The sequence below is a fragment of the Alosa sapidissima genome, chromosome 13 (genome assembly GCF_018492685.1).
Source record: "Alosa sapidissima isolate fAloSap1 chromosome 13, fAloSap1.pri, whole genome shotgun sequence".
In the NCBI taxonomy this organism is placed as follows: domain Eukaryota; kingdom Metazoa; phylum Chordata; class Actinopteri; order Clupeiformes; family Clupeidae; genus Alosa; species Alosa sapidissima.
This window is the reverse complement of record NC_055969.1, coordinates 23,185,562-23,197,837: the sequence shown is the minus strand read 5'-3', so window position 1 is coordinate 23,197,837 and position 12,276 is coordinate 23,185,562. Positions and strand designations below refer to the sequence as shown.

Sequence of the window (12,276 nt, the reverse complement as noted above, 5' to 3'; positions counted from 1 at the left end):
TTTTATATAGATTATGGAAGTGTGGGCATCATTTCTTGGTGAAATTGCCTCATGAGTAATGTCATAAAACAGTTTCATATATATAGTGGTTCACTGTGCTCAGTAAAAACAGAGAATGCCACAAAACATTTTGAATACTTGAGTATTTTAATTATTACAGGTGTCTTTACTTAAATCATTCAATTACAGTCTTTACCAATAGTAAACCTTTCAAACATCATGGCAACAGTAAGCTTTCACAGTCAATGAGTCATGTCCAAAAGAACACAGTGTTCCTTTTAGGATGCAGTACAGTAAAGATGAACTATGGGTGATATACGTACACCCGCAGATAGTATGGTCAAAGTTCTTACCTAAACAAACATAGTAAAGTTCTTTAAAAAAAGGTCAACCAGTAAAGTCAACATACATTTGACAAGTTACAAACTCTGTTGGCAAGTGGCCTGAATTGCATGTCTAAAATTCATAAATAAACAGTCATCTAACCATGACTGTGGACACTCTGACACAAACTCCCAATGTGTTTTACACAGGATCTGTTAGCGCAGAATACGGTTTATTTCACCACGTCAAAACCCTCCAAGAAAAGCGTGCAAGGCTTCATTCGACCCTGACTGTGCCAGAGGCAGCTCGCTGAAAACTCCACTGTCTGTCGCGCACACATACTAAAGTTCCTGAATGTTTAACACAATGCTTAACACGAGTGGCTTATGGACACCCAGCGGAGGCCAACCCAGTGCCTGGTGGCAGTACCCCTGTGGGTGAGACTGTATAACAACAGGCAGCATCTATAGAACTAGTCAGGGGAGCGTGAGACTGGGGTAGAGGGGTAGTGGAATAAATAGTTGGCAGAGTCGGGGTAGAGGGGTAGTGGAATGGTGGCAGAGTTAGGGTAGGGGTTGTGGAATGTTGGCAGAGTCAGGGTAGGGTGGTAGTGGAACGGTGTGGTGGTAGGGGTGGCAGAGTTGTGGCCACCTTCAGGTGGGTCGGAAGGCCCTGATGATGTGGCCACAGAGCGCTCTGCCACACCCTGGGAATGTGCTACTGAGACACTACACACTCCCAAGTCTGCTCCAGGGGCATCCACAGAAGAGGTGGGTCTGTTCTCTCTCTCTCTCTAAATTCAAATTCAAAGAAGCTCTCGCTCTCTCAATTCAAATTCAAATAAGCTTTATTGACATGACAAGAGTGCTTGTGTTGTCAAAGCATGTACACAAATTCAATACACTCTCTCATTCATTCTCTCTCTCTCTCTCTCATGCTCTCTTTCTCTGAGCCAAGTGGACACAGCTGACAGCTGGCAGCATCTCCAGCTTCTCAACAGCTCGTCGTATGCCTCTGCTAACCCTCAGAAGTGTTAGATAAAAACCATCACTGACGGTCAGGCATACGTTTAAGCTGACCCGTACGAAGAGGACGACGAGCTGAAACATATTGCTCAAGGCATAAGAGAGGAACCAATGCCTGGTTCCTCTGAACTGCGAGCACACATTAGCACTTGCTGTCATTCACATCATCCATTCAGCCCTGAGGAAACAGATATGGGTGAAAGTGGGGACAGTCTACTGTGTCCTCTGAGCTGTGGAAAACCCCAGGAGTCTGACTAAGAGAGCCGGTCCCTTCTGGAATGGACGTGAGGATGGGGGAGTGGGTGAGATAAACAGAGAGAGAGAGATGGAGACATAGAGAGAGAGAGAGAGAGAGAGAGAGAGAGAGATGGAGGAAAGGAAAGAACATGTGAAAGAGAGAATGAGTGTGAGAGATGGAGGTAGATGAAGGGACAGAGGGGGAGAGGGAGAGAGGGGGGGGGGAGGGAGAGAGAGGGAGAGGTTCTCCTAGAGTGGCAGGAGGTATCCAGATCGGTTCTGCTTGCTCTCCTGTGCTCCCCCGCAGGCTCCGGAAGCTTCTCTGAGGCGGAGCGGTCGGTGGCAGTCCATGTCGCTGAGCGGCGGGTAGTGCTGCCGATAGCACAGGTACGAGAAGATCATGCCCAGCAGAGACCCCACCAGCACGTCTGAGGGTCAAGGGTCACAACACACGTTACTCATGCAGTTCTGCTTATGTTGCCTTGGTGATGACATTCCAAAAAACATCAGGTAAAGGTCTATTTGAAGAGTTTGGTTCCAAAACGCTACAGTATAACCACCATTTTAATGATTTTTTATAAATTTATTTTTTACATTTTGTTTTCAGTCATCTGCAATTTGATTTATATTACCTGAAATTTCTGTATTTTTTGTATATTTGGTAGAGACTGGTGTAGTGTGGTGAAAAATATTTGTGGATGTCTATTGGTACTTTGGGATGCACCTCTCTGCAGTGGGTGTGCCTTCCAATTAGAACTTGATTGATGTACCATGTGACCCTTTCTACCTAATAAGTATGACGTGTGTCTATCTTGATTCAAGTCTGATGAAGAGCGTGTAGCTCGAAAACGTTCACTTGGTGAAATTAAAGAAAAAGCAAAACGGGAGCAAGTGTGCGGACATTCAATTTTGTTTTTTTATTACCTGAAATACACAATTAAATAGCATGACTTTTTCATTGTTTTTTTAAAACGGAGATATAGCATTTTGGAACCAAACTCTTCATTTAATGGGACGTAAAGAGGGGTCTACAATATGCAGCTACCATTAGGGGCACCTAGATAAAGTGCTACAAGTGTAACATGGTGTTTTTATTGTTGCATTAACATAGGACATGAACAGCACTAGTATGCCCTGTAGTTAGAATACACCTTCCGGTTACACTTTACTTGACAGTATCGACATAAGAGTGATATGACACTGTCATAAACAAGTCATAAAAGTTTATGACATAACGCTTCTGTCATTAAGTGTCATTTGGTTTTTGTCATAACAAATTAGGATTAGGATTAGGGTTAGGGTTCATGTGTCATGACAGTGTCATGTCACTCTTATGTCGATACTGTCAAGTAAAGTGTTACCCAACTTTCTGTTGCTATTCTATTTGTAACAGAGGTCAGTGGATATACCTCACATATTGAGCTCTAAATGCCTGAGTTTGTACCTACTCTCTGATAAAGCAAAGACACCTGTTCTCTGTGAAATCACAGCACTGGACTCCTGTGGTTGGAGGTCCCCACAGGAACAGAGCACGACACCCACTGAGGCATCTGATAACAGCAGGTGATAACAGCAAGCTAATCTATACCAGCCACGCTAAGGGACGTCACACACACACACACACACACACACACAACGCTGACGCAATGCTCAAGGAGGCAGCTAACATGAGCTACGTGGAGTTCCTGGAAGGCCGAGTGATATTACAGTTGGCGCCCACCTTTGTTCTCTCTCTCTCTCTCTCGAAATTGAGGACCAATCACGCTTAGTGGACACAGAGACAGTGTCCATTGAGGGTGCGTCAGTCAAAGATGTGTTAAAGCAGGGCGCACATCACACAGTGTAGGTGCTGGACCCAAGGCAGCGCAATAGGGGCAGCCGTGGCCTACTGGTTAGCGCTTTGGACTTGTAACCGGAGGGTTGCCGGTTTGAACCCTAACCAGTAGGCACAGCTGAAGTGCCCTTGAGCAAGGCACCTAACTCCTCACTGCTCCCCGAGCGCCACTGTAGCAGGCAGCTCACTGCGTCGGGATTAGTGTGTGCTTCACCTCACTGTGTGTTCACTGTGTGCTGAGTGCGTTTCACTTATTCACAGATTGGGACAAAATGCAGAGACCAAATTTCCCTCACGGGATCAAAAGATTATATATATTAATACTTATACTTTATACAATCTGAAAAAAAAGTATCTACATGTAGAAGTCCGACTCCGCACACTGTAGCTCCCTTTTCATGCAATTTTAATAAGATTCCCAACACAGTGACATTTCCAGTTTTATGCTCTTCTTCAGCCGAGATCAAAAACATCACTGTTTTGGGAATCTCATTAAAATTGCATTGAAAGGCTTCTAGATACGAATTGACATTGCACTGAGGGTGCATCCCCATGTCTGCCTGAGTGATGAATGGCCTTCATACCATTTAACTACTTCATTTGGTCCCAATATGCACCATTGTGCAGTGTGAGTTTTGTGCCAGAGTTCATTATCTGTATTTGGTTTTGGTTTGTATGCTCTGCTTTGTATATGACACACAATTATACACCTACAATAAACAAAGCAAGAAGATAACTATGCAAATATGCATGTCCAGGTGCCTGTGCCTCCCTGTCTCTCTGGACTTTTATATGTCTTCCTACCGGTCTGTCTGTCTACCTGTCTGTCTACCTGTCTGTCTCTCCATCCATACTCATAGTCATCCGCTCATCCGCCCTCTTCATCAATCACACAAAGTCAGGAAACACACACACACACAGGGAACACACACACACACACACACACACACTTACCCTGCCAGTGGGGTTTGTAGTCAGGAAACACACACACCACACACACACACACACACACACACACACACACACACACACACCGACTTACCCTGCCAGTGGTGTTTGTAGTCGCAGGTCCTGGACACGGCGATGAGGATGGCACAGAGGAGCGGCATGAGGAAGATGCAGAGCCTCCAAGAGCGCCCCCTGCCTACGGGGCTGAAACAGTGCAGCTTTCCCCCCAGGTACAACGCCGTAAAGCCCAGCCCTGCAAAGGCAACTGCAACGACACAGACACACACCAAAATTAGAGTTGGATGGCGGACGAGTTTTGACACAGGTCTACAGCACGGAACACCAACTGCCAACCACCATAGGTACAAGATCCACATATATTAATTAAAAACACATATTAGTGATATTACATTAAAAACATATACTCTACACCCACAGTTTAAAATGCAAATGGAACAATATCACTCTGAAGGTAAAAGTGAAAAGAGAGTGTTTCCTAGTGTCCCATTTGTTTATTTAAGGCATTTATTTATATTCTTTAAGAGAATATTAATACTTAAGGCTTAATACAGACAGAAAATATGCCTAGAGTGTACTGCATTGGCCACAACAGTGTCGTTTGACAATGGCTTCAGACGGAAACCACAACAAAATCTACGCACTGTGCCTTTAACAGCACTATATTTATCTGTGTGATCCAACCAGATGCTGTGTAAGTCTGGAAATAGGAACTGGTACCTCTGTGTACAACATCACAGGCAGCCACAACAAACAGAGCCCTATGATGACTGAAAAACAACACACACCTCCTCCATGACAAACAATAATAACAACAACAAGCTGCATTCATATGGCGCTTTATCAAGACACCCAAAGCACTCTACAGTGACAAACAGGAGCGCATCTGAAAAAGACCATCTGAGGGAGAAGAAATCTATTTCTCCCACTCGCGTCTGGTCTGAGTCTGAGCTCTGACAGGGCTTCTGAAGTCTGCCTAGCGTCAGAGAGATTCATAACCCAGTTGGACTGGGCGAGCTGACCTGCCAGAGCCAGGCCAGACGTCTGTGCTGGTGAGAAGGCAATTACGGCAGAACAAACAGCTCATTTAGCGCTCGCTCGCATACGCTAACGCCATGACAGCAAACCCTGGCAAAGCTGAAGCATGTTTACACAGCCTCCGAGAGGAAAATCTGTCCATTGCTTCCATATGCCGCACGCAGTCAGACACACACACGTTTATTACAGCAGCACAACACCATGACAGTGCCCCTCCAGCTTTACTCTATAACACTTTTTTTCCGGCATGTTGTACATGTTTTATGCCCTTTTACCATTTCACTTTTACCATTTTGGCTAATTCTTTAACATTTGCATTTCATGTTTATTAAATATGCAAAGTATCAATGACAATAAAATAAATAGAAAATAAATTAATCGTACAATATACCGACCAAAGATTTCAGAGTAGCCGCATAGCGTTCAAGAATCTTTGACTTTTTTTTAGTGGGAGATTAATAAATGGGCATTGAATAAGCAAAGTTAGGCTAACCACAACCACTCAAGCAAGCAGTAAAGCTAATTACCAGATATACATCAATTCTACATGGACATATATTTGCATTAATGTATTTTTGCAAGTACATTTTAAACTGCTACTACAAAATTCCCTGATATTCCATGACTTTGCCCCACAAATGATACAATTCCATGACTTTCCATGTCTGGAATAAATTTCCATGATATACCAGAAATTCCATGACCCGTGGGAACCCTGGTACTTCCTGGTTGGTATTTGCTAAAAAAAAAAAAAAAAAAAAAATACAGCACTGCCAGGGTCAGCTACAGAGTGGCACAGACCTATACGTGTTCTCCTGGACCACTTTAGCACATGTTTTAGGTTTTTGAGCGATCCTCAGCTGTGAGGAACATGTCTGTGTGTGTGTGTGTGTGTGTGTGTGTGTGTGTGTGTGTGTGTGTGTCCTCTTACAGGAGGAGTGTCCACTGGGGAAGCTCTTCCTGCCCTCCATGACCACATCCGGGTCACCGCTACACCTCAGCTCGGCGTTGAACTTCCCGTCCGGGAAACAGCGGTAAAAGAAGTCTGGCCGTGGCCTGCAGGGTGTAAAAAACAAACAAACAAGCAAACAAACCTTCACTCACAACAAGCAAAGAAAACAAACTCACTGCAGTCTGAGCAACCCACCCAGTCACAGGATGTGGTGGGCTTCTACAGTAGGGCTGGTACCAGAGGAACTGCTGTCCCAGAAGACAGCCTCACCCCGTCCGGATGTGCTTGATGGTTTCGTCTTGCTCACACACACTAAATATTTAATCACACACAGGCAACAAAAAAGACTCGGGGAAGTACTGCACTTCGGGGAAGCCTTATCTATCTCTCTCTCCCCCCCTCCATCTCTAAAGGGTAATGGGGAGAAATGTGAGGTTTTTGAAGACTTTCTTTGATTTACTGTATTGTGCCGGGGTAAGCCTTGCCTTGTTCACTGATAATCTAACGTCTGAGTAATCATGAAAAGGCAGACACTAGTGCAGCGAAGGAGTGTTAACAACCCCCCTTCCCCCCTTCCTCCCTCTCTCTCTCTCTCTCTCTCTCTCTCTCTCTCTCTCTCTCTCGCAGTAATTTAACTTTCAGAAAGCAGTAGTTTTAAATTATGCATAGTTGGAGACTGCCCTCCATATTCCGGAAGGAATATACTATCAAATACTCTCCTAATCAGAAGACATATGACAAATACTCTCCTAATCAGAACATTTGACAAATACTCTCTTAAGCCTGCGCCAGGGCCTCTTCCAGATGCTTTGGTCTCCAAACAAAATGGTAAGGATAAGTTCAGAGTTCATCTGTAGAATTGGCCTGTAGTCTGGGCATACACACATATTCTCGATCACAGACAAACACACACATCTTCTTTCTATCTCCACTATCCAACCCCTGTGAAAATTTAGGACCAAAGCAGTCAACAGTTCAACGGCAGATACCTGGGTCAGTTTCTCAGACACACACACACACACACACAAACCTCCAATCTCACACACACCTCCAATCACACACACACACACACACACACACGCACCCCTTCAATCCCCCATCCCTGGTCCTGTCTCCATACTCACCGGCCGACAGTGAGCTTGACCGCATTGGTGAAGACCCCGTTGAGCACCAGAGTTAGAGTCACAGCTAGGGAGAAAGCACACACACACACACACACACACACACACACGTCACATGACGACCGGCATTACGGGAAACATGCAGAGCAAAGCGGCATTGGGGTCGAGAAGCACTACGGAAAATTTCCCCTCGTCCTCCCATCCCACCGTCGCCCAGCAACCCTCGCTGAGGCTCCCAGGGGACGGTCTGGTTTACATTCCATGCCCAGATCCCAATCTAGAGACCAAGTCTATCCAGTCATTACACACTAACTGACTGCAATCAGATGGTCAGAAGGCAGGGAGGTAGTGGGGAAGACTGGACAACATGCACTTGAGTTTAATTAATATGCCTCAGTGCTTATGAGAGCAGCAGGGACTGATCCCAATCAGAGAGGCACACTTTTGCCTTCTTACCCACAATGCACCATCCGATCCTACCCAGGGCCGCGTTTTGCAAAACCATAGTTGCTAACTAAGTTAGCAACTTTGTTGGTTGCAATGCAATTTCCCATCGCCAACCAAATAAGTTGCTAACAGGTTAGCAACTATGGTTTTGGGAAACGCACCCCTGAGAAAGTGTGTGCGCTACCCTTCTTACCAGGCTTGGAATTTCACCATTCTGGGGGAAAGGCCACTTGGCCTTCAGTTGGGCATATTTGGTGGGGGGCACAAAGGCCACATGTCAGGGCACCAAGGCCAAAGTTAACTATACAGTAGTAGGCTATAAAAATGACCAAAGTTGTATTTAGCCTATTCACTGCAGTAGACCTGCATCACTGTATGAAACATTATAAAAACATGAAACATGACATATTACATATAACTGTAAATCATCTGATCATCTAATAAAAACAGATATCTAGGCTATATATAACATTTATTTTATATTTGGCCTGCTATGAAATCATGTATTGAACAATTTAAATGTAGCACAGCTCAGCTTTAAGAAACTCAAATAGCCTAGATGCATGCTTAGCATTTTGTGATCATTAAGGCTACTTTCACAAACTCTTAGTCAGCTGTCCTCTGATTTACAATATCTAGGCGATATTTGTAACATTTATTTTGTATTTGGCCCATTATGAAATCATGTGGAACAATTTAAACACATTGTAAAACTTAAAGCCCAAATTTGGAGACATCCATGCATGTCGAAATTTACTGCAAATTCAAAACTGGATTACTTTGGAACGGCTAACTGTACAGGGGACTGCTTTACACCTTTGTGTTCGGTAAGGTCTGCTGTTTATTCTGATGTGGTTTGTCATGTGTTAAAAGAAGGGTTCGTGAAGTATTCCACCGAGATGAATGGGTAGGGAGATCATGGACGCAAAACCTTCAGTAGAATGTATGATTAAATTGAATTATATTATTTACTTTTGCCGTGAAATTCCTACCCTGCTTCTTACCCACAATGCACCATCCTACCCTAATGTATGCACCATCTTACCCAGTGAAAGTGTGTGTGTGTGTGTGTGTGTGTGATCCACCTTACCCAGTGATGTGTGTGTGTGTCACACCTTACCGAGAGAAAGTGTGTGTGTCTCTGCACCATCTTACCTAATGAAGGTATGTGTGTGTGTGTGTGTGTGTGTGTGTGTGTGTGTATGTGTGCATGTTCCACTGTACCCAGTGAAGTGTGTGTGTGAGTGCGGACGCTGCCAGGCAAGGCGCCATCCTGCACATCGGAAGAACTTTGGGGTTCAGTGTCTTGCTCAAGGATACCTTGACAGGGTCAGGAAAGGTCAGGAGGAGTCAGGCTCAAATCGGTAGCTTTCTCGCGTGCATGCGCGCGTGCGTGCGTGTGTGTGTGTGTGTGTGTGTGCTCCATCTTACCCAGAGAGGCCTCCTTCACGTCCCCTCGGTCAGCTCTCCTCAGGAAGGCAAACAGAAAGATGGCCACCAGTGGTGTGAGGAGGGCGATACTCTAGAAAACACACACACACAAACACACACAGAACAGATTAATAAGAAAATTAAAAATACCAGTCGCAGGATAGAACAGAATCAACTACAATGGAGCAGAAATGAATAGCACCTCAGGTTGATAAACATCCACCAGACAAACACAAACACACACACAGAGAGAAAGAGAGAATAGCACCTCAGGTTAATAGACATCCACCAGACAAAAATCCAGAAATCCAGTTTCACTACAATATGCAGCATGACTCTTTTATGTGAAAGGCTTCACATAAAAGAGTCTGAGAGAGATAATGAATAGGAGACTTAAGTCTCAACATTTGGATTCAGTGCCATGGTTTCACTGCTATCCGTCTTCCTGATGCAATAGGACACATTCAAATGTAAGTTAGATTCTTAGACGAGGGAGCCTACGTTCAAGCAGTTTGGTACCAAGAAAAAAAATCACACATGCACACTTTTATAAAAAACGCTAGACATGTGATTTTTTTTTTAATGTCACTTTGGATAGAAGTGAGTGTGAAAAAATCGCAAACTTAATCCATCTCGACAACAAATATCCATAGCAACACTGACAAAGATGCATTCTCACTCAGTTTGACTTTTAAGCATCTTCTAAACCCTGTCTTGCTGCATCCTCTGGCTGTGTGTTTGCTGTCTGGACTGCTGCTGCATTTTCCAAGGGCAACATGGGAGAGCAGAGGTCAGGCCCAAATAAAGGCTCGAATTTCTCCTGCTCCCCCTGAGCACCGATGCATAAAATAATAGCGCACGCCTGCTGCTGCTGGCACACACAGCTCTGGTCGTTTACTTATGCATCTAGCTGACGCTTTCAACCAAAGTGACTGACAGACACTAATAGCAGAGGCCAACTTGATCAAGGAATCACTCCCATTACATTTAGTAGTACTGCATGCTAGCAAGTTCCTTAGCTACTACACTACCAAATGGGGGGGGTATATAAAGCTATTGCCTTACTACCTAGAGGTGGAATGAAGCAATTCATTTCGCCAACACTTTTACCCAAAGCAACTCAAAGCACAGGCCAGGTTGGGCCTAGGCTTAGTTTTAATCTGAGTGCACGCTCTGTAGGAATCAAAGCCATGCATGTGTGTGTGTGTGTGTGTGTTGAGAGAGAGCGAGGGGGAGAGGGAGGGAGAGAGAGAGCGAGCATGTGTGAGAGAGGGAGAGAGCGTAAGCATCAGTGTAAAGAAAGACTGGAGAGGTGAAGTTGTTTAGTGCTGCAAATGTGTGTGCTGTGTAGTTTACTCACAAACATGAGGTTGGTGGGCACATGATCATTTTCCACGTGGTGGAACTTGTAGAGCCACAGTTCTTCGGGCTGGATCTCTCGAGTAAAAGGAGGCAAAGCCTCAGTAACTCTGACGAGAGAACACACACAGTCTGTGTGAGGGAGGAGAGGACAGGAGAAGAGGAGAGGATAGGACAGAAGAGGAGAGGAGGGGAGGAGAAGAGGAGAGGAGAGGAGAGAGGGGGAGAGCGTAGAGAGGAGGGGAGGAGAAGAGAGGAGGGGAGGAGAGCCACAACCATGAAGCTCTACACCAGACACAACCACAGGGATGGAGCCATTCAAGGCCATGCTTTGTGGTTCTGATGCTTTGTGTGTTTTTAAAGTGAATGCATGGAGGGGCTACCATGCAGGAGTCAATAGGCCCTGATAGTATTTTTTACTTTCTTTTGCTTTAGTTTGACATTTCAGGCCTGTTAGACAAGTTAGACAAGAGAAGGCGGGTACTTTGACACAGACTAGGAGTGTCAAAATGAATGCGACTATTTCCTTATGTGCTGTAGTTTTAAGTGATGTATCTACTAGCATTAAGAAATCGATGATAATGTATTTATTTTGCATTTATTTAAACCTCATATTAAGTATAAAATGGAGAGCGTTTGTCGTGTGATACTCACAGAAACACGGCTAAAAGAAGAAGTCGAACCAGCACTTCACCGATGAAGCCATTGTCTAAACTCTTCTTCATCTTCAGGTCAAAGTCGTCATCAAATCCCTTATCGTCTCACCTGTACCAGAAATCAGAGAGGAGACGACCAAGCAGAGGTGTCAGAAAAACCTCATAGGTTATCATTTGCAGTTTACACTGATAGCAGGCGACAGTTGCATACAGAGCAGAGATATCGTTAGTGGGTTGATAGGTCAGTTCGCGAAAGGATTCCTTCAAGGCAATCTGATGTGAACAGTATGTTAACATCGTTAAGGTGCTACACAAAAATGCAATATGCTCTAACGTTAATGTAACAACACTAGAAGCAGAGTTCGCGTTATTTCAAGGGAAACGCGGGCAGGGCAGACCCAATGTAAATATGACACGTTTCAATACTTCAAACCCCAACGCAGGCAAAGCTTGACAAAGAGCATAGCAAGCGCCCCCAAAACGATCATTTATGGCATCGGCGGAGAGCGCAAACGTATCCGGGAAGACCACCCGCTGCGTCTGCCACATCTGTACAGAACCTAGCAAGCGAAACATTTCCGTGAATAGGTTAGCAACACTCTTTCTCCCCGTTGTACAGTGAGGTTTGTTTCATACGGACCTTCCGACGCACCCCTTGCCTCCTTTAACCGACGGATGATATCGTCGATTGTCAAAAGCAGGCGTTAGAGGTGAAGATCGTAGTTCCGCGTAGTAATGATCATGTCATATGGCACAGTATCGAGACCTACCGCATTAGAAATCACCGATGGAGAGGTTTCTCTCTGACGGTAACGTTAATGAAACACTACCACGTCATATTTTGAGGGCGGCATCTATGGGTCACTAGCAGTATTGCACCGAAACT

At 44.8% G+C, this 12,276-nt stretch overlaps 1 protein-coding gene across 3 annotated transcripts; it reads right to left on the bottom strand.

Annotated features, from left to right (window-relative positions):
- Positions 1–128: 128 nt before the first annotated feature.
- Positions 129–12,227, bottom strand: plpp5 (phospholipid phosphatase 5). Of its 3 annotated transcripts, none has more exons than XM_042058899.1 (8): positions 12,031–12,227; positions 11,389–11,499; positions 10,736–10,844; positions 9,376–9,466; positions 7,501–7,564; positions 6,356–6,480; positions 4,463–4,633; positions 129–2,014 (listed from the first exon to the last, which is right to left on the bottom strand). In XM_042058899.1, exons 2-8 carry the CDS (start codon positions 11,457–11,459, stop codon positions 1,836–1,838), a joined length of 810 nt encoding a protein of 269 aa, XP_041914833.1. In that variant the 5' UTR covers positions 11,460–11,499; positions 12,031–12,227; the 3' UTR covers positions 129–1,835. The 3 variants fall into 3 exon arrangements, with proteins under 3 accessions (XP_041914833.1, XP_041914834.1, XP_041914835.1); XM_042058900.1 differs by having other exon boundaries at positions 12,161–12,188; XM_042058901.1 differs by lacking the exon at positions 12,031–12,227 and having other exon boundaries at positions 10,736–10,866; positions 11,389–11,477.
- Between the last annotated feature and the right edge of the window lie 49 nt (positions 12,228–12,276).

What these genes read in the sequence shown, in the direction of transcription:
- plpp5 (XM_042058899.1), bottom strand. Translation starts at nt 11,459, where the DNA reads ATGAAGAAGAGTTTAGACAATGGCTTCATCGGTGAAGTGCTGGTTCGA. An exon ending in TGCCCACCAACCTCATGTTT is followed by an intron (nt 9,467 to 10,735) that starts GTGAGTAAACTA and finishes TGTGTTTTCTAG; the next exon opens with AGTATCGCCCTCCTCACACC. An exon ending in CTACAAACACCACTGGCAGG is followed by an intron (nt 2,015 to 4,462) that starts GTAAGTCGGTGT and finishes CTTGACCCTCAG; the next exon opens with ACGTGCTGGTGGGGTCTCTG.